General features: G+C 41.3%; 2 protein-coding genes across 4 annotated transcripts; one reads left to right on the forward strand and one right to left on the reverse strand.

Moving 5' to 3' along the window:
• Positions 1 to 693: 693 nt before the first annotated feature.
• On the reverse strand, positions 694 to 20354 carry ppp1r16a (protein phosphatase 1, regulatory subunit 16A). Of its 3 annotated transcripts, XM_046853669.1 has the most exons (12): positions 20162 to 20354; positions 15798 to 15843; positions 11258 to 12624; positions 11072 to 11142; positions 10555 to 10700; positions 10343 to 10446; positions 10089 to 10213; positions 9124 to 9249; positions 3513 to 3588; positions 3147 to 3276; positions 2786 to 2942; positions 694 to 2146 (listed from the first exon to the last, which is right to left on the reverse strand). In XM_046853669.1, exons 3-12 carry the CDS (start codon positions 11526 to 11528, stop codon positions 1688 to 1690), a joined length of 1665 nt encoding a protein of 554 aa, XP_046709625.1. In that variant the 5' UTR covers positions 11529 to 12624; positions 15798 to 15843; positions 20162 to 20354; the 3' UTR covers positions 694 to 1687. The 3 variants fall into 3 exon arrangements, with proteins under 3 accessions (XP_046709625.1, XP_046709624.1, XP_046709626.1); XM_046853668.1 differs by lacking the exon at positions 15798 to 15843; XM_046853670.1 differs by lacking the exons at positions 15798 to 15843; positions 20162 to 20354 and adding an exon at positions 16450 to 16587.
• LOC124388710 (C-type lectin domain family 4 member M-like) lies at positions 4587 to 8122 on the forward strand. The gene is made up of 6 exons (XM_046853674.1): positions 4587 to 4809; positions 5076 to 5879; positions 6643 to 6785; positions 6872 to 6978; positions 7260 to 7397; positions 7481 to 8122. Coding segments are annotated over exons 1-6 (1326 nt in total). The 5' UTR covers positions 4587 to 4676; the 3' UTR covers positions 7482 to 8122.
• Positions 20355 to 21276: the final 922 nt, after the last annotated feature.

The raw sequence follows: 21276 nt of genomic DNA on the forward strand, positions 1-21276 counted from the left end.
AACATCTGTCTCCAGGAAGATGAGTGGGTGGGGATAAGGAACTAAAAAAATGGAGGCTGAGTGGGTGTGGCTAAACATCCGGCTCCAGGGCGATGAGTGGGTGGGGATAAACCAAAAGCAGGGAGATGAGTGGGTGTGGCTAAACATCCGGCTTCAGGGAGATGAGTGGGTGGGGATAAACTAAAAGCAGGGAGATGAGTGGGTGTGGCTAAACATCCAGCTCCAGGAAGATGAGTGGGTGGGGATAAACCAAAAGCAGTGAGATAAGTGGGTGTGGCTAAACATCCGGCTCCAGGAAGATGAGTGGGTGGGGATAAACTAAAAGCAGGGAGATGAGTGGGTGTGGCTAAACATCCGGCTCCAGGGTGATGAGTGGGAGGGGATGAACCAAAAGCAGGGAGATGAGTGGGTGTGGCTAAACATCCGGCTCAGGAAGATGAGTGGGTGGGGATAAACTAAAAGCAGGGAGATGAGTGGTGTGGCTAAACATCCAGCTCCAGGGTGATGAGTGGGAGGATGAACCAAAAGCAGGGAGATGAGTGGGTGTGGCTAAACATCCAGCTCCAGGAAGATGAGTGGGTGGGGATAAACTAAAAGCAGGGAGATGAGTGGGTGTGGCTAAACATCCGGCTCCAGGAAGATGAGTGGGTGGGGATGAACCAAAAGCAGGGAGATGAGTGGGTAAATGAGTGATAAAATGTATATATATTTTTTTATTGTGTGGCAGGAAATTTATTCGCAATGGCAAAGATCACATGATACGTAAACGTGATAATCAGCACAATAACAAGCAGAAAATCCTTCTTACAAACACCAATAATCCGTGTTTACACGCTGGAAAAGTCGCTTCTGTGGCCAAAAAGTGACTTCGGGAAGTCGGCCGGCGTTTCCCCGAGTGGGAAAAATGCAGCTTCTAAAAAAATATCATTTACAAAAATATTTGGATCGTAAATCTTTCAGCTTATTTCTCAAATCTTTATTATTTCATCCTCCGCTAAATAGAAAAAAAATCTAACAAAACGTGAGGATTTGATTTTTAAATCATTATTTAAGTGCAATAGATGAAATACAACACTGGAGTCTGCACCCTTCCTCCTGCGATATATGGACCCGAGGGAACCAATTTGGATTTGGCTCTTTACACCCTACACACGTTCACCATTTAATAATAATAATAATAATAATAATAATAATAATAATAATAATAATAATAAAATAGCGCCCCCTTGAGGAGCACCAGGGAGCCATTAAGACTGAGAATTAATAACGACGACTCAAACGCACGTGTTGAGGGAATGTTCATGGAAGGTCAAGTAATAAAGTGCTCGAGCTTGGGCGTCTCTCTCCTCCGACAGGAAGTCATGATAATGAGGACAGGAAGTGTAATTATCTTACAGTGACGGCCCGCTGGAGTGTCGAAGACAAAAAAAACAAAAACAAAAAAAAAACGCATTGTTTATTGCTGGAACACTTTCTTTTTTGCCCTCTGTGCTTTCCAGTGAAGCAGTGTGTGTGTGTGTGTGTGTGTGTGTGTGTGTGTGTGTGTGTTCCCTGTATGAGTCTGCAGCTTAGATAGTTCCAATTGCATTTGGAGAGAACCAACAGAGTGTGTGTGTGTGTGTGTGTGTGTGTGTGTGTGTGTGTGTGTGTGTGTGTGTGTGTGTGTGTGCACATGCGTGAGAGCTCCCTACATAAGTCCGCAGCACGGCTCTTTCTGATTGGCCGGCTCTTCTTCCTCTGGTGCCTTCAGCTTGAGAAGCGGTGGATCTCCGCTTGCCGGTGTGAAGTACACCGGCTGCGCCGATTGCTCGGGAGGCCCCGCCTCTTCCTGTGTGGGAGGAAGCAGGGGCGGAGCCGGAGCCTGCCGTTTCTGAAGCTTCGCGGCAGCCCTCTGTCGTTTCAGCTCCGCTAGCGTCTGGTGCGATTTGTCCCGCGTCATGCTGTCCGTGTCCCCGGGGTCGGCGTTTGCCCCCGCGGGAGGAGTCAGCTGGTAGGAACGTCCACCGCCGCGTGGCTCTACGGGAACCAGGGACGGAGAGGGCATCAAGGTGCTGCCGTTTCCCACGATAGAGTCGCGCTCACCATTTTCTAATCCCCCGTCGTTATCCGGATTAAGCAAATCCTCCGGTCTGCTAGGGGGCGCAGTCTACATCGGGGGAACAAGCAATCATGTTATATTGGGAAGAAGCAGCTTGATATGTAAAACATTTACACACACACACACACACACACACACACACACACACACACACACACACACACACACACACACAAATACATGTGTAATTTCAGTGTAAATATCTCAATCTGGCAACAGTCTTACAAAGAGCACGTTATGTCCCATAACAGTTTTTTTTTCTTCCTTTTAAAGCGAAGTCCTGATTTCATCATCAGTTAGAGGAATCATGATGAATCACGATTCCACGGAGTGATGACGCAGGAGGTTCAAACCAAACGCATTTTAGATGAACCTGAACCGGATCTATAAATATACACCTTCCACAGCTGAAGCACAAAATCTGAACAATGGCGACAGCTCTCACTGGCGCCACCTGTGGCGGAAGAGAAAAGGAGGCATTTTATCCGACTTAATTATATTTCGAGATCGTTATATTTTATTAAAATAATCCTGAAGTGTGTTTGGGGCAAATTTCTAAACTGGCCACACAGCCTGTGTGTGTGTGTGTGTGTGTGTGTGTGTGTGTGTGTGTTTATAGCATACCTCTGGTAGACAAAGTTTTTTTTGGTACACCCAAAACATTTTTTTGTTTTTTTTATTGCTCACCATGTGTTTGAGTTCGGCGTCTGTCTGTCTGTCCTCGTCCTCGTCCTCCGTCTGTCCGTCCTGTCTTCCCCTGTCCTGCCACACCATGGCCTCCTTATGGTGCTCTCTCCTGTACAGGCTACTGCGCTCGTTCACGCTCGTCCTCCTCACCACCTTACTGCTCACACACACACACACACACACACACACACACACACACACACACACACCGTGTTTTCTGTTCAGTGCAAAATCTCGATGTTCATAATCGTACAAATATTCAATTTTGCATTCTCTTTTTCACCCTCTCTCTGCCCCACACACACACACACACACACACACACACACACACACACACACACACACACACACACACACTGACCCCCGGCTGCTGGCGCTGGATGCTCGTCTCTGCAGTGAGCCCTTGTGCTTGTCCTGGTTCTTCATGATGGCATCATGTTTGTGTTTCAGCTCCAGGAGCTTCGCCCTCACCTCCTCGTCCATACACACATCTACACAACACACACCGGGATTCAGCCAAACACTGCATACACACCGTGTGTGAGCACGAGGAGTACGAATATGGATAGTGGGGCTTGTGAATTCTAATATGATGCACTGAAGATTAACCCCAATGCACAAAACACACTGTTTAGACCTTAAATACTGAATCAGTGCAGGAAAACAAATCACATCTCGTTATTAGACCCAAATGAATCTCTGTTTTAAGAAGGTGTGTGTTACTCACCCAGAGGACTTTCATCCAGCAGAGACTTTGCATTTAGATCCGCACCGTGAGCCACTAAAAGCTCCACCATTTGCATCTGCACACACAAACACACACACACAATCACGTCATGTACATCAGCTCTGTCAGAACCTTGAAATTTACTGCCTGCGACATTAAAGGGTAACATTAAAAGTAGCAATTCCTGGACAAAAACTTATTTAATAGATACTAAAATTGCCATAAAAAAAGAATGGGAACACACACACACACACACACACACACACACAGGATATGCTGTTATAGGAAAATAACCAACCCAATAAATTAAATTAATAAACCCCCATTTTTTTTAAGATTCAAGTTAAACGAAACACACACACTAACAAATTCCCTAGAAATCGACTAATAAGCACATCATAACTCTCATTTCTTTCTAAATTTCGCCCATCAGAACACGCACTACAGCCGCCGACCAATCAGAAGCTTCGCTTTCACGCTCACGTGCGCATTTAAGACCCGAATACAAACGACTTTTCTTTTTTTTCGTTTCTTCTATTCCTTCCTTTCTCTTTTAGAGCCTTTAATCTAGAATTTTCTTGTTTCGGATTTATTGAATAATTACGAAAAAAAAAAAAAAAAAAAACAACAACGAAAAAGGAGCCAATCATAAGAACAAGCTCTCGAATTTGGAAGAAAGGAGAAGTGAAGGTGGCCGTAATGAAGATTCAGCATAACTTCCAGATTACACAATTGGTGCTTTTGAGCAATTTTTCAAAGAAAGGAAGGACGAAAAGGGACATTAGGAGCAAATCAAACTGGACGAGAGAGAGAGAGAGAGAGTCTCTTTACGAAGGTCACGTCGGAAAAACATGCTGTCGCTCATGTGTACTTTTATTGAAATACATAAATAAACAACTAAAAATTCAACTATGATGCACAAGTTATTCCCCCAAAAAGATGCAAAAGAAAAGTTTTTTTTTTTTTTACACAGAATTCAGTTTCGGTTCACTTTTGATTTGAGCAAACTCATCAAAAACCCACAACCATGACTTCTCCATTCAGTCTCATACATGTGATGTTCCCAGATATCCTACTGACTCACAGCGTTTAGCTCACACACACACACACACACACACACACACACACCCCCTCCCGCAGAAGCCTCGCTGCATTAGGAGCAGAATGGAGATGAGCCATGTCAAGGTTCGGAATTCACATATGGTTTCGTATAACAGGTTCGAGTCCGGCGAAGACGACGATGACGACCGGGAGGAGCACGACCGGGCCGAGAGCGACGCCAGCAACATCAACTGGGGTATGGTGCAAACGCGAACGAGACAGGCTACATTTTATTTCTTCTGTTAACATTAAGATCAAGTTAGAAAAATTTGTCGATTTTTGACGCTGATGAGACGCCACTCTGTTAGAAGATCAGTCTGGTCACATGACCATCTGAAAAAGCTGTTAATTATAGTGAAAGATTAAATGTATACCTAATAAAGTACACCAATACATGAGGAGCGTCTGGCTGAATAAAGTCGACCCAAATAAAACGCCTCTCTTCTTGTTGTTGTTTTGAAGGAGACACTTCAGGAAGCAGACACTACAGAATTGCGGCAGTGTGTTTGACCCTTCTGTGTCTTCTCCTCGTTTCTGCCGTCTCGGTGCTGTGGTTCAAGTTGAACAACCTGGCTGCCAAAAACAATGATTTACAGACTCTGTACCTACACCTCGGTCTTCAGAAGGAACAGCTTCAGAACAGCAATCAAAACCTGACCGTTGAAAGGAACCAGCTACAGATGATGAACACTGACCTGAACAGGGACAGGGAGAAGTTACAGAGCAGCTACAAAATCCTGACTGCTGAGAACGAACAGTTGCAGAGCAGCTACAAGCAACTGACCGTCGAGAAGGAACAGTTACAGAGCAGCTACAAAATCCTGACTGCTGAGAACGAACAGTCGCAGAGCAGCTACAAGCAACTGACCGTCGAGAAGGAACAGTTGCAGAGCAGCTTCAAAAACCTGACCGTCGAGAACGAACAGTTGCAGAGCAGCTACAAAAACCTGACCGTCGAGAACGAACAGTTGCAGAGTAGCTACAAAAACCTGACTGCTGAGAAAGAAGAGTTGCAGAACAGCTACAAAAATGTGACCGTTGAGAAAGACTGGCTGCTGACCAGCTACAACAACGTAACTGTCGAGCGAGACTGGTTACAGATCAGCCTCAACAACCTCACTGTGGTGAGGGACCAGGACGAGAAGAAATGCCAAAAACTAGCCGATGACATGGAGAAACTGCAGACGAACTACAGCACCGTGGAAACCCAGAAAAACCAGTTACAGAAGGAGAGAGATGACATGAGGAACACGTTTGAGGAGTTGGGTAAGCAAAAGTGATGAACATTACTTATTTATTCGAGTTTGATTTATTCATTTAGTATAATGTGGGGATGTGGCAAAGGACTTTGGATCAGAAGATTGCGAGTTCAAATCCCAGCACAATCGAGCCCCCACTACTGGGCCCTTGAGCATGGCCCTTAACAGCTCAGTGTAGATAAATGAAATGAAAACTTGGCCTAGTCAAATCAGAGCCTTTTCTAAATCATGAGGCCCAGTGGTGGACACTTCTGCTGCTGTCCCCTTTTAAACTCCTCGACCAGCCCCTTGGTTTTGCAGAGTTATAACATGAGAGTGATGTTATTCTGGCACCATGCTACTGGTTTCTCCACCTTGTTGGTCTTGTTGTTGGAAATGAGGCCCATAGTCATTGTGCCATCTGCAAACTTTACGGTAGAAGCAGAGCTCTGACACACAAAGTAGAAGAGGCGATTCGAGACAAACTCATGATGACCAGGGTGATTGTGTTCGTGGTAAACTGGACCAGACTCTACTCGGGGTCTGCTTGTGAAGACGTTGTTGACCCAGGCAAAGATTGGGACCAAAGCACTGAAACGCTGAGCTTAGTTCCTTCCCTGTGACCCTCCAGACCGTGAGAGACGTCATCCTTTTGTAGAAACTGAGAGGAGGTAAACTGGAGTGAATCACTTATCGTTCACATTCAAAACGGCTCAGATGGTTTATCAGGGAACGTGGTGGAAGTTAGGAAGGATATGGATATAGACTGTAACTTCTCTCCTTCTTATCAGCTAAACAGGCCAGACTGGGATGGGTCTACTTCAACTCCAAAATGTACTTCACCTCTACTGAGAAGAAATCCTGGAATGAAGCGAGACAGGAATGCAAAAAGAATGGAGCAGATCTCGTGATCATCAAGACCAAAGAGAAACAGGTTGGGGCGTGAACGTGAAGGAGAAATAGTACACTTGTGTCCTTTTTTATTTTTCACCTTTTCATATTGTGTTTTCATCTTCCCAGGACTTCCTTTTGAAGCAGGTGGGCAACGATAAGGCTTGGATTGGTTTAAATGACAGAAACACAGAGGGGACATGGAAATGGGTGGATGATACGCTAGTGAACACTGGGTAAGACTGCCATATTCAATTCTCTGTCAAAACAATGAATCCCAGACTATCTGACCTTCGTCTGAAACGATGGGTGTCGTTAATCCAAAAAATATTCCAGCTCAGAAAAACATCGGGTTTCTTTTGTTTTGCTCATGAAATTATGTAAATCGGTGTACAAGTGGATTTACATGATCTTGAATTAAAAAAAAATAAAAAAGGCGGCGCAGACGTTTATTTATTTTGGCCGATTTTCTCTCAGCAATTCTGACCAGACTCTGATTTCATGTCTCTCTAATTAGATTCTGGTCTCCGGGTGAGCCCAACGATTCTGGTAACGAGGACTGTGCTGAGATATGGGGCTTTGCGGGGAAGCAAGGCTGGAATGATGGGAAGTGTACCAGTAAAAGCAAATGGATCTGCGAGAAACCTTCTATGTGGTAAGTGGAGAAAAGGAATAAAAAGGTTTAGTGATGATCCAACGATGCAACACTAACTCAGTCTCTCCGTGTTAAATTCACAGATTACACTCCAACAGCGCCCTCTACTGTCCGGGTTAAATAAAAAAACTGCCCCGAGTACTACATCCACTTCGAAAATAATACTGTAGCCACCAGGGTACTGCAACGTCGTATCTCAACTGAAATTTGGTTTGGAATAAAATGGATAATTTTTCTCATTAAACTTTTGCTAGCTACATTAGTGTACTCAAGTAGCATTCACTCATTTTTCAATCTTTCATTGGTCATTTTGTATAAAACTGGAGTGTTTTAATGTCACAGAATGCTAGATAAGGTTTTTAATTGATTAGCGATGAACTCCGAGAACCATCTTCAGAGCCGTAAAAAGTAACAGGATATTACAGTTTTTTTAATACCGATTAAATTTTTTCATTTCTATTTTTTTATAATTCTTCATTTTTTTCTTTTAAAGATGATGTGAGAAGATGTTTTTTAACATCATTAAAAATTGTTTAACATGACGACTTTGCACAAGTGTGTTATGCGGTTGAGAATTCACATTTGGAAAAGCTTTTTTTTTTGTGGTCACGTGATATTTGATAAAAACACTCCCAAAACCCCCTTTAGGGGTGTGATGTTGATTAAGAAAATATATATATACCCCCGATATCTTTATTTTATCAATAAACGATAATTATACAATATTTTGCCGTGTGTTATTATGCTGGTATTTTAAGGACCATGGACAGCTGACTCCAAAAAATTTGTGATATTTTTCATATTCTTTGCAGTGGTCAGTTCACAGCAGCGATACAGAAATCATTTAAAATAAGTAGATTTTTACCTTTAATGGAAATTTTTCTACCTCTATAAAGCCATTTTTCCCTAAAAGTGTGTCTTTTGAGTCAAATTTTTACATTTGATCAGTCTGAAGTGGCATCGACGCATCAATATTTTAAACATAAAACGTTAAAGACTGATATTAGAGATTTAAAAAATTAAATTGAGAAAATATTTCAAAGTGAGTCATTGAACTGAATCATTTAAATGAGTGATTCTTTCAGAAAATTAAAACACTGTCATGTTTCTCAGAGAAAAAGAGCAAAAACTGTACAGAGGTTAAGAACATGATGCAGTCAGGAACTGCTTGCTGGCATGAGCGATCCATTCTCACCATTTTCTTGAAGAAACAAAACGGAATTCGCTATGAAACTAGCAATTTTTTAACATAATTTATCGTATTTGATGTTAAATATAGACACGTCACACCTTAGCTACGTCAAACATACGCAGAAACGTTGCTCCATATTATTGACAGCAAAGAATCGTTTAATTTGCAGTATGACAGTGAAGGAGGCGGGGCTTCCAGGTGGTGTCGGTCTACATCACAGTGTTTGAAACTATAGATATCTTGTATTGGATTAAGGGAAAACCAAATGATGCCAGCATTCAATAAGAGTTTTCCACACAAAAAATGCACTGGAATGAAATTGACCTGCACTAGTGAAACTAGATGGGTTTTTACTGGTCAGTTAAAAAGAATAAATCTAACCCAGACTCAAACATCAAAGTATTAATGGAGTATAAAAAATAAACATTGAGCTTAATCCTTTCATCTCTCCATCATGTTCAGTGTAATAAAGTGATTTTGCAATGTTTAAAAAGTGTTCAGTTATGATATCCTTTCCCATAATGCACTGCTCACCTGTCCCCAGCAGGAGGCAGCATGTAGGGGTGTCCATCCGTCTGCATCAGTCTCATCCACCTTCGCTCTGCGCTCCAGCAGCACCTCTCCAACTGACAAGTAGCCATTAGCTGCCGCTACGTGTAACTACTCAACACACACACACACACACACACACACACACACACACACACACACACACACACACACACACACACACACACACAACTTACATGTACGTCATAACTCTTCAGATTAGAGGTCGACCGATTAATCAGCACCAATAGTTGATTGCTGAAGCTATCAGCAAAAATCCATAGCGATAGTTTTTCCGGGTTGCATTGTATAGTACAAGAGCAGCCTCTAGAGGCGAATCACTGACACCACTTGCTGTTTTATTTGAAGCGTCCTTTTATTCATTTTGCATGTAGCGTTGCAAAGCGTTTTCTGGAAACTTTCAAGGGGAACTTTGAAATTTTGAAAATATTTAAATTTCCTGGATATTTTCCAGGTATTTATGGGAGTTAATTTGAAGTTTGGGAAAATTTATATAAATTGCATCATATATAAACATAACCATAAACATTTTGCTTGGTCATAAGTGGAAATGCGTGCAAAATAAAAAATTTACAAATTTAAAAAATGTCTGAATTATTTAATAATTTTGACGTAATTTTAATAATAAATTTGACATAACTTTGTTGCATTTTTTGGGTATTAATGATTGATGTATTCATATTTATTTCATTTAGCACATTTTCAAGAGTCAATACTGTTTTTTTTTTTGTTTATTTGTGTTTTAATAACAAAGCTCAGCACTATTTCACAGTTATTACTTTTATTCAATAAAAAAAAAAAATTGTATCCATCGTTTGTTTAATCGGTTTCCGTGCCGATTAATCAACCGACCTTTACTTCAGATCCCTTGATTTCTGTCTTTTTGCTTGTACTATCAATCTCTCTCTCAGCTTGTATCTGTCCCTCACCAGAGTGGCCCCATGTTGGTCCTTGGCATTCAGGTTGTCTCCTCGGTCGATCAGTGCTTGGACGTCGGTCAGCATCACTCTCTCCTTGGCAGCGCGGCACTCGTCTATCTGCTCCTGAGTGATGCCTGTGGAAACATCCCATCATGCCACGGTTTACTCGGTCACATGACCTCTGGCATGCTCGGAATTCTCTAGAAACGCGTCCGAAACATAGCATTTGATCAGGAGACGTGACGGATAACGATGGAACTCACCCTGCTCGGACATTGCGACCTCAATGAGCTCGAGTGTGGCTTCGTCCTCACACAGGTCATACGGCATGTTCCCGTCTGCGTTCACCGCCAGCAGATCCGCTCCACTGCACGCACGTATTCACGTGTTTACACACACACACACAAAAAAAACACAACACTCCCTGTGCTTTATACTATCGTTAGCGAGCACGTATAGCGGGATGGACACTCACGCCTTGACGAGGATCTGGACGAGGCCCGTGTGTCCGCAGGTGGCGGCAGCGTGCAGCGGAGTCCAGAGTTCACTGTCGCACGCGTTCACGTTCGCACCGGACTCCAGCAGACAGCGCACCACTTCCACAAAGTCATCAATACAGCACTGGGCAGGAGAGAGAGAGAGAAAAGAGTGATCAAGAGAGAGTGCAACAACTGCTCGGTTCCTGAAGAAGCTCCTGCTTTTTATTTTCACCACACAAATTAAAAAACATGAGAATGAACTGAAACAACAACATATAAATACCATTATTATTATTATTATTAATATTAATATTAATATCATTATTATCCAATCGCAGGTTTGATTCTGGGGAACTTGAATGTTAAACTGATTCTCCAACAGGAAGCTCTGTGACGACTGAGATGTGAAATAAAAAACAAACTTGGTCCTGATTCCCTGAAGTGCAGCAACTTTCTAATAACGTTCCTGGAGTGGAAATGGGCCTGAAGACACAACAGTGTGTGTGTGTGTACCTGGTGTAAAGCTGTGAGTCCGTCTTCATTAAACAGGTCTGGACTAACACCACGCTTGAGCAGCTCCCTCACTGCAACACACACACACACACACACACACACACACACACACACACACACGTCCAGATTATCCGAACTGGAATTCTTCCAGCACAATTCCAGCTGATTTCTCGGAGCGTACTTCACCTTCGTCGAGGTCGTTGCGGGCGGCGGCCTCCAGCAGCGTGATGTTGCTGGGGAACCTCACCTTCTTCTCGCCACCTTTCTTGCCCTTCTTCGCGGCGTCACTCTTCTTGCGCGTGACGTTGTTCTTCCCCGCGCGCGCCGTCTCCTTCTCCATCTGCGCCCAGCCCTTCAGCTGCTGCGCCCGGCGCTTCTGCGCGTGCTTCAGGCGGTCCGTGGTGGAGAGGCGGCTCACGCTAGTCATCTCGGCCAGCAGCTCTCTGTGCTCCGCCATTCCCGGGAAAAACTATCTCCCAGAATCCGCTCGCTACAAGCTCCGATTTCTGGATGAAAGATTTCTAAAAGATCGCTCCTCGTCGTTCCCGCGACAGCGGAGACGGTTCGGAAATCTTCTGACCTTCTTCTGCTGGGAAAGTAAACCAAAAATCCACACGATGGAAAAAATATAAAATGTATATTTATATATATATATTTTTTTTTCTTTTACAGGAAATGTTCTGAAGTTTGAAATCTGAAAAGTGCACAGTGATCCACGTCCTGGAAATTTTCCCGAAAATGAACCAAAACCCTGAAATAAAAAAGGAAGCAGCGTGGAGAACGTCATCAAGTTCCCTCAGATTGGTTTTGAAATGGTTCTGGTTTTAATCCGGGTGCCAATACTTTAAACGTTGTTTGCGCTCTGACTTCAAGTCCATTGCGTACGGGGCATCACGTCATACTCTGTGTAGTGAGCGCGCACACACACACACACACACACACACGCGCGCACACACAGCTCTTACATGAAGGTATCTTGAGATCATTTCTGATTCCAGAAATCCTTGTGGTCCTGCTCCAGTTGTGCAAGTCACAAATGAGATTTCGCTCCTTTGGGTTTTTTTTGGCGATTTGGGACGTGGCCGCTGAAATGAAGCTGAAATGAACGGAACCACCGCGAGGTGAAGAAGAGAAACGTGTCGACTGAACAGAAGCCTGATGACATTCGGCCCCTTTCGCTTCAACTTCAGAAGAATAAACTGTGATCTGAGAGCGAAGATCTGACCTTCTCGGACATCTCGCGAGGCTCCTCGTGTTCCTGCTCCTTTGCCATTACTTATAGCGATTTTGTAGGATAGGACAAATGTCGTGGCCTGCTTGTTCTCCTTATGTTCCTTGGCTCCTCTAGAGACGTTCAAAGACGTTCTGCCATTTTTTCCTTCAAGAGAGAAAAAAAAAAAAAAATTCACAGCAGCAATTCTCACAGCAGGTCTGCGTTCTTCAGGAGATCAGGGGTTTTTGGATCCAGGACGCTGATCTGATCGTCTACGGCGTGAAAATGAAGCACGGCCATGCTCAGGCTTTGGATTTGGGACACGACCCAAAGCTGGGACCTAAGGAGAGAGAGAGAGAGAGAGAGAGAGGGTGTTTAAAATATTCTTTATTTATTTAAGTAAGCAGCAGTAAACCATATGCTGTTACAGAAAAACAATTAAATGATGGTGTGATGAAGTAACCATGAAGATCATCATCATCATCGTCATCGTCATGTCCCTACGTGTTTTATTTCTCTTTTACCACCGCAATAACGATCAGACTGATTAAAGAATGATGACTCGTGCCTTTCCTCCGCAAACCTTTATTTATTTAAATTTAATAAATTGGCACAAATTAAACCGATTGAATCAAATACAACAAATTAAAAATTATAAAGAGTATGACAGACCACATGTGGGTAATACAGATGTGTGTATAAGGGGGATTTTTCAATCTCTTAGTTTTTTTCAGGGGTTTTTTTCTTAATATAAATGTTAAATATATATATATATATATTTTTTTAATTCTTCAATAAATAAATGTAGAAAAAAGTATTTATTTATTTTTTTTTTTATCCCAATTTTGCCCTCCTCTATGATGTAATTTTTTTATTTTTTATCATTTAATTAAATTTTTATAAACAGTAAATGTAATTTTTTTTTTAAATCCCATGAAACAAATTACAGGAGAAAACTTTTTTTTTTTTACAGTTTGACGCTTTTACACTATATAATAATAATAATAATAATAATTTATTACTTTTTTATTCTTTTTTTGGTCATTATTATTATTATTATTATTATTATTATTATTATTATTATTATTTAGAGAAACATTACTTGAGATACTTGAGCCTGTGGGTGTCTATAAATAGCAGCGTAACGGAGCACAGTTTGTGTAAAACGTGTCAATAATAGATGATAATCTGATCTAATCTGATACGTCATGCTGTTATTTATAGATCAGTGTACATTATTGATCAAAGCCGGTGAACGCGTGAGAACAGAACCTGGCTGTAAATCATCGCGGCAGCACCCACTCCAGATGTGGAGTCAGACACTGAACATCGAGCGGCTTCGTGATCATCGTCATCACGTGCACGTGAAGCGCTCGCTAAACTAAACCCTTACAAACTCGCCGGGGGCAGTCGCAGGAGGAGAATAACTGTAGCACCACCGGGAAACAGGGATAACGATGTTCAAACAGATAAAAAGATAAAAAGGGTGAACAAAAACAATAAATAAATAAACACAAGGGTTACCACGTGTGCCAATACTTTTAATCGCAGTGCAGGTTGTGTTGTGCGAGCGGATGTTTTACGCAAAAGAAGTCGAACGAATGTGAACTATTTAATGTTTTTTCTTTTAATTTAATTTGTTCCAATAATCAATAAAATTAAAAAAGTGATTTGCATCAATCGGATTTATTCAATTTTATTTTTTAGATATTTGATTTCTAGAAAATAGTATTTTATATATTTTTTAACCAAGCAGGGATTAACGATAAACTGCTGATGTTTACAAATGTCAATAAGAAACTAAAAATAATAATAATAATAATAATAATAATAATAATAATAATAATGAAGATAATAAAATAAAAGGGAAAAAAAACACTTTTATGTTTTGTACGTAACGAACCGCGAATACTGTGCACGTTACACACCTACAAATACGTGTGTGTGTGTGTGTGTGTGTGTGTGTGTATATATATAATATAATGTTTAAACAAGACACACCCTCAATCCCATCCACTTACTCACACTGGAGCTTTTAATACAAATGTCACACACACACACAAACACATACACACCCAAACACACTTCAATAAGAGTTTTTATAACTTTAAAAAAAACACTACGCAGAATCTCAGAGCAGCTTGTAGACGTTTGATTTAATGAGTTCTTTTTATTTGATCCCATCAGTAGGTCACGAACAAACGTCTGAAAAGTAGCGAACGTTAGCGTGTGACCTTGACCACCGCTTCGAACCGACTGCTTGGCTGCGTCCCAAAACACACACACACACACACACACACACACACACACACACAATCATGGTAACATTATTGTTAATTATTGAGTCACATTTAAATGGAATGCCGGGTCACTAGATGGCGCTGTGCAGGCAAATTCATTTTTCAGCCAAAGTGGGAAATAAAAAAAAAATAATAATAATAACAAAACAGTTTTTTTTCCTACAGCCACAGGACACAAGCGCTTTCTTTTTAAACAGGGAACAGTGTTACTGCAAGTGTGTAGGAGAAAAGGTTTCAGGAGAACACACCCTCCAACCTCAAACTGTTCATACACTGGACCTTTTCAGAGTAAAAAACATTCATTTTCCTCCCCTCTCTCCTCTCTCTCTCTCTCTCTCTCTCTCTCTATTGATCGTAGTTCGTCAGGTCACAGACAACTAACAAAAGGCAGTCGTCTCGAGAATTACACTTTAATTTACAGAGCGAAAGTTTGCGAAATCGCTGCTGCTGATGTCCAGAGTCCAGAGTTTCAACAGATCCATCAGGAGGAATTTAGGGGGAATTTCAGGATCTGATAAGACGGAGGTTAGAGATCAGGGGGTGGTTATGAGGTTAAAAACCTATGAGTGCATTTACTGGAAGGAGGGGGTCTTACATACATTATATATCTTATTCATTAATTAAAAAAAAAAAAAAAATACATCCTAAATATTTATTCTTTATATTTTTTGTGCTCTAACACAACAAACTTTAACGACACTGATTAAGACCGATTAACTAAATAAATTAAATAGCATGGTATATTTTTTATACATTAACACGTAATATATTATTAATACTTTTTTTTTCCTATTTACATGTTGGACAGTCGTAAAAAGCGTTTCATGACGTGATCTGTATGAATGTGTATATGATGAATAAAACTGTGATCGACTCGTTGGTTCCGCAGACATAAAATATAAATAAATACATTTCTCATTGATCCACTTGGTCTGTATTTTGAGAAAGAAAAAAAAAAAACTTGGACGTTCTTTATTACTGCAAGTTTTCAACAAAATAGGTTCTTGAACACGCGGATTAGTTTTGTTGAACACCTACAAACCCGCTTCATTAAAAACAAATTGGTTCCAATCAGCTTGTAAATGATTCGTATAAGCGTAATTTTTTTTTTTTTTTTATAACTACAAAGTGCATTATAGATATTTAAATAAGTAAAGGCAGAAACAGCGCCACCTCTAGTGAGCTGGTCAACCGCCGGTACTTCACTACTCACATTTGTATATCTGGTGGTGGAATAATCCCCTGTGTGGGATCAGTATCTAGAAGTAATCAAACAGAGAGACGTTCAGAGCAGGAAGTAAGGCAGCGGATGCTATAAATTCAAAACCGAGATATGCAGATAAAGCGTCCTTCATCAGTAAACACTCGGGTTGGAGCTTTGGTGAAGCAGAAATCGTGAAAACTTGAGGCACAGAATCACTCACTTTTTTTTTCTTCAGTTTTACATCGGGTAGAATCATTTGTTCAAAATGGAGAGATAAAAACGGTTGTAAGACGCCGGAGAAATTGAAGGTGAAGCTATATTTCAGAGTCATAAGCCTGGCACGTCATCCACCACCACCACCACACCTGAGCTTCAGTAAAACCGACATCTCAAAATCTCTGCTCTTTCAATCATCACCCAGTAACAACGTCATGTTGGTGAACTTCAGACCGTTTTCCATCATGTAATCGGTGAGAACATCTGTATAAAAATCTCACTTTATAAATGGCGATACTAATGAAGGTTAAAGTGCGACACACACCTGCTCGAGAGCACGCTGTACTTCCACTGCTTTTACAACATGCTGATAACGTGCATGTGCACACGCGTCGTCATGGCGATAAGATTGTGTTTCATAAAACAAAAAAAGTGCTGCCTTAACTCTTTTCTGCTGCACTCTGTAATCATCACACCACCGGTATATCATCAAAACGTCCCGGGTCCTTCAGGCGGCCTCCCAAACGCCCCAGGTCCCTCAGGCGGCCTCCCAAACGCCCCAGGTCCCTCAGGCGGCCTCCCAAACGCCCCGGGTCCTCAGGCGGCCTCCCAAACGTCCGGGTCCTTCAGGCGGCCTCCCAAACCCCGGGTCCTTCAGGCGGCCTCCCAAACCCCCCGGGTCCTTCAGGCGGCCTCCCAAACGCCCCGGGTCCTTCAGGCGGCCTCCCAAACGTCCCGGGTCCTTCAGGAGGCCTCCCAAACGTCCCGGGTCCTTCAGGAGGCCTCCCAAACGTCCCGGGTCCTTCAGGAGGTCTCTCAATATAATGTTGCGATTTGATGAAACTTCTAATCGATTGTCCCTTTTGATCTCAAACCCAAATGTCTTTGGAATTGGCCGTTCTGTTACACCTCATACCCTCATGGGCAAATCCTGGTCTGCAAGGAGATCTTTATGGCCTGACTGCAGAACTGCATGCACTGGATGAGAATAAAAAGTAGAGGAAAGAGTTAACAGGGAGGACAGAACTTTCTCACCCACACACTCGGGTCACCAGTCTGAGAGATTCCTGATGATGATTTAAAAAAGAAAAAAAAAAAAGAAAAAAAAAAAAGGATTAAAAGGTCCAGGATGAAGATAAAGGAGATGTTTTTCTTGCAACACTCTGACTTGATGTCCACCAGCTGGGAAAAAAAACTGATTCCAAACAGACCAGTTTCACAAGAAGCAGCTGAGGTGAACAATCCAAACATCCACAAAGATCCACAACGTTCTGTAAAGTTATTCCATCAGATAACAGACATATACACAAGAAAAACCCCTCAATGGTCTGAAGAAGCTGCTTCTGCGCTCCGTTATCAGGATCCGATCCGGTTCTGCGCTGCTCCTCTGGATGTTTGCATTCTTCTCTTATCACGAACATTCCAGTGTGTGTTTTCATCTGCACTGGGCTCCGTCCCAAATCCACATCCTTTCTAGTGTTATTGTTCATGGTATAAAACCATTTCCCACTTTAAACCAAGCTCAGGATGGATTCCAAGCTTTTCTTCTTGCTAGAACTTCACACCGGTGTTTTCTGGGTTTTGTGTGTGTACAACGAGCTGACCTTCATCTTCTGCCTTTCTGGGTCACAGTTAGTTTCAAAAGCAGCGTGTAAAACAAAAGAATAATCCACAATCATCTCTCACCATGACACCACCATCACACCTCCACCTCTGAAGCTGTACTTCAGACTGATGACTGATTCTGAACATCCCAGTCCACATTCGGTTCCCATTTGCTGCTACAAGAACCTTCACTCCTCTGAGCAGATGTTTCCATAGATCTTTAGTGTGTGCTTCCTGAGATTTGTGGTAATTCAGCAATAAGGATGTTAATAAGGTCAGGGACTGATGTAGGTGAGGAGGTGAGGAGGCTCCTGAGGCACAACCCAATAGAGTTGGAGCTCTAACAGGAGATCTTCCACTGGGAATTGAAACTGAAGCTCAGTTTGTGCACCTCAACAAATTCTGAACCTGCGACGGCGTGAAGGAAACAGCACGTGTCTGAAAAAGCAGACGGTATTGAGCACAGGAAGCGTGAAAAGACCTGTGTGAGGAACCTCGAGCTTCTGCAGACGTGAACTCGGAGCAGAGAGAAAGAGGATGTGGAAACCAGCAAAAAAAAAAAAAAAACACCTTCGGGCCTGAGCTCTAAAACTCACGTAGGTACTTTCTCATAATCGCACCACGTCTGCGTACACGTGAAACCAGTCTCATCAGGAGGAGCTTCATCCCACAAGCCACCAGACTTCTCCATGACCTTCATCTCCATCTTTGCCAATACCAACTTCTTCTTCTTATTTATTTTCATCGTCTCTTCTCACGTTTTTTTTTTTTTATTCCCACATTCGGTTTTTCATTTCATCAGAATCCGAACGCGACCAAAAGCCGTCCGATACGAAGCTCCTTGACTCATCTGGACATTTTCGCGCCGTCTGGGACTCGGATTCCTCCAGACGTTCGGCTAAATTTTTTCATCACAGCCGGACGGGAAAAAAAAACGGCGTCCGCATACTTTTGGTCTTGGTGTATTTATAAACTAAAGCTATTGGATTGGACACCCCCTGATTTTAACCTGAAACACTGCTGTTCACACACACACACACACACACACACACACACACACACACACACACACACACTCGAAGAAACATCCGGCGCAATAAAAAGCCACATTTCACCAGATGACACATCAGCACCAAACCAAAAAAAAAAAATTTCAGCCAAATTTTTTTATATGATACATTTTTTATTTGATAATAAATAATAAAATGAAATTTTAAAGCAAAAAAAGTTTTTTTTTTTTACAATTAAAAAAAAAAAAAATTGTAAAAAAAAAAAAAGTATAAATTTTAAAGCTGCTTTTTTTGCTTTTTTTATTTTACATTTTTTTTTATTTATTTTTTTTAAGGAAAATGTTTGTATTTTTTGTAATAAAATTGTCGTTAACTGAAAACAGCGGCAACGCAGAGAAAATAATAGATTGTTTATTTCTGGTATTATTTGGTTTAAAATAAAATAACATTTAATTAAATAAATTAATAAATAAATGGGGGGTTTCTGATTTAGACGCAATAAAATGCAACACACAAGCAGCTTCAGTGGAAGTGTGTGTGTGTGTGTGTGTGTGTGTGTGTGTGTGTGTGTGTGTGTGTGTGTGTATAAACAGTGTTAGATTTCACCCTGTGTTAATCTGGTTAATCTAAGATAAGGAAACACACTCCGGATCACGTGACCTCACGTGAACTCACACCTTCATCTCTGCCCTACATCATAAAACACTTATTTATTTATTCTTTTTATTTTTTTTATTCTTTTTATTTTTTTTTTTTCCGAAATTTTTAAATCTAAAATATTTTACTTGAAAAATCATTAAAATAATTAAATTTAATAATAAAATTTAAATTCCTGCACTGAAATAATAAAAAAAATTAAGTATTTTTTTTAATAAATAAATAATTGTATTCAATAATATTTTCTTTAATATTATTGAGAATTTTCTTCTAAGAAACACAATATTATTAATGTGTTTTATTTAAAAAATAAAATAAATTAAATTGCTCTGCCCTGTGTGAAGTTAGCAGGACGGGGGTCCAGGCTACGCTAGCTACTACGCGTCCAATTTTCATTCCCCATCCGCATTCAGACACGCACTGCGTTCCGCGCTGCGATTGGCTAACCCCACGTACTCACGTGCGACCCTCGAATCAGAGCGCAGAACTCTACCAACCATGAACCAATCGTGAAACAGGAGGCGTGGCTTGTCCGCAAAACGGTTGGGAAGAGAAAACCACGAATGCAGCCGCGGCTATCTCGGACAGGATGTTTCATAATGAATGGGAAAACGCTCGTGTACAAAATTATAAACTATCAGGTCACTCGGCAGGTTTTCTGACGTAAAATGTCGCAAAGTTTAAGAAGGCGCTGGAAGTAAAAAAAAAAAAAAAGTTGCAAAGTTGTGAAGAGAAATGAAGCTTGGTTTAGCATAGCATCAGGTAGCGTTAAGTTGGAAAGGAAACCTGTCGCGGAAACTGAGCGAGCAGGTTTTTTTTCGCCTCCACACCGAAAAATAGCAGCCTTAAAGTGCAGGAAAGGAGAAAAATAAATGTATATCAGACCTGTTTCTCTTAAAAGCTGTGCGTAAGGCCCGGGCGAAGTCATACCCCCATTAATCGGCCCGGTTCTGCCCCGAGGAGCGGCTCCATGTCGGGGTAAAGCTTCTCCATAACAACCGTGCCGCTGCCCCACTTTAAAACAGCCACTGTACTGCCTTCCTCCTCAGACAGGGGGCGATATCGTTAAATCTGCAATGTGACCACTAAGCGGCGCCAGAAACAGCGTTTGGGGTTTAATCACCGTTTTGATCACTTTTGTCCACTAGATAGAGACACAGAGTCCAGAAGCTACATTACTGTTTTACGTAAAGAGAATTAACAATCATGGTGTATTTCCAACATTAATGTTAACGTTTTAAATAAAAGTTATACCCTGATGAAAAAAAAAATGGAAATTATTACAGAAGTATTAATGGTTTCCACTTGTATTTGGTAAGCACTTTTATTAAAGGAATTAAATAAATTGTGAATATAAATGTTAGCTTTATAAAAGAGTTTACAAGTTTATCTTTATTGAGAAAAAGGTACTGAGGAAAAAACTTCCTCAGGTGGGATGAAGAAGAACCCTGAGAGGAATCAGTTTAAAAAAGTGAACCCCTCCTCATCTGTGTGACACGGAATGTTCATTCATTATAGATGTATCATTGTCGAGGTTATCAGATGTCCATTGATGAAGATTTGAGTGTAAAACTGTTCATGATGATTGTAACCCTGTAAGCCACTGTAGCAAACTGTTTAGAATTACAATCCAGATCATTTTCATGGTTCTTGAGTTTTAAGCATCTACAGTAACCTCGTGGATCTTTAGGCTGTTCATGTGGAACCATCCTCAGTTCAAAACTCAAAAGTCAGGATGATCCAGACATGTCCAGACACGTGACCGAGAAGTGAAGAATTGAATAAAACATGAACCTTAGTTTCAGAGACGAGTCACAGTTTGAGTCTTTAATCTGAAGATTGTGCTTTACACTGACACTGTGCAGAGGCATGATGGGAAACACACACACTTCTCTCTGCTTTGAATTAGATGTCGTTCAGCTTCTTATCAGCAGGGACACCCCTTTCTCACTTTGAGATTGCGGGACGGAGAAGTTAAGATCGACGTAAGGCAGAACATT

This window comes from Silurus meridionalis, chromosome 7 (genome assembly GCF_014805685.1).
Source record: "Silurus meridionalis isolate SWU-2019-XX chromosome 7, ASM1480568v1, whole genome shotgun sequence".
NCBI classification, from domain to species: Eukaryota; Metazoa; Chordata; class Actinopteri; order Siluriformes; family Siluridae; genus Silurus; species Silurus meridionalis.

Excerpts from the sequence above, each read along its gene's own strand:
- LOC124388710 (XM_046853674.1), top strand. The coding sequence starts at position 4,677 with ATGGAGATGAGCCATGTCAAGGTTCGGAATTCACATATGGTTTCGTAT. Across the intron at positions 4,810-5,075 it reads CGCCAGCAACATCAACTGGG|GAGACACTTCAGGAAGCAGA; the intron begins GTATGGTGCAAA and ends GTTGTTTTGAAG. Across the intron at positions 5,880-6,642 it reads GAACACGTTTGAGGAGTTGG|CTAAACAGGCCAGACTGGGA; the intron begins GTAAGCAAAAGT and ends CCTTCTTATCAG.
- ppp1r16a (XM_046853668.1), bottom strand. The coding sequence starts at position 11,528 with ATGGCGGAGCACAGAGAGCTGCTGGCCGAGATGACTAGCGTGAGCCGC. Across the intron at positions 10,214-10,342 it reads GGTCGCAATGTCCGAGCAGG|GCATCACTCAGGAGCAGATA; the intron begins GTGAGTTCCATC and ends ATGTTTCCACAG. Across the intron at positions 3,589-9,123 it reads CTGCCTCCTGCTGGGGACAG|ATGCAAATGGTGGAGCTTTT; the intron begins GTGAGCAGTGCA and ends TTGTGTGTGCAG.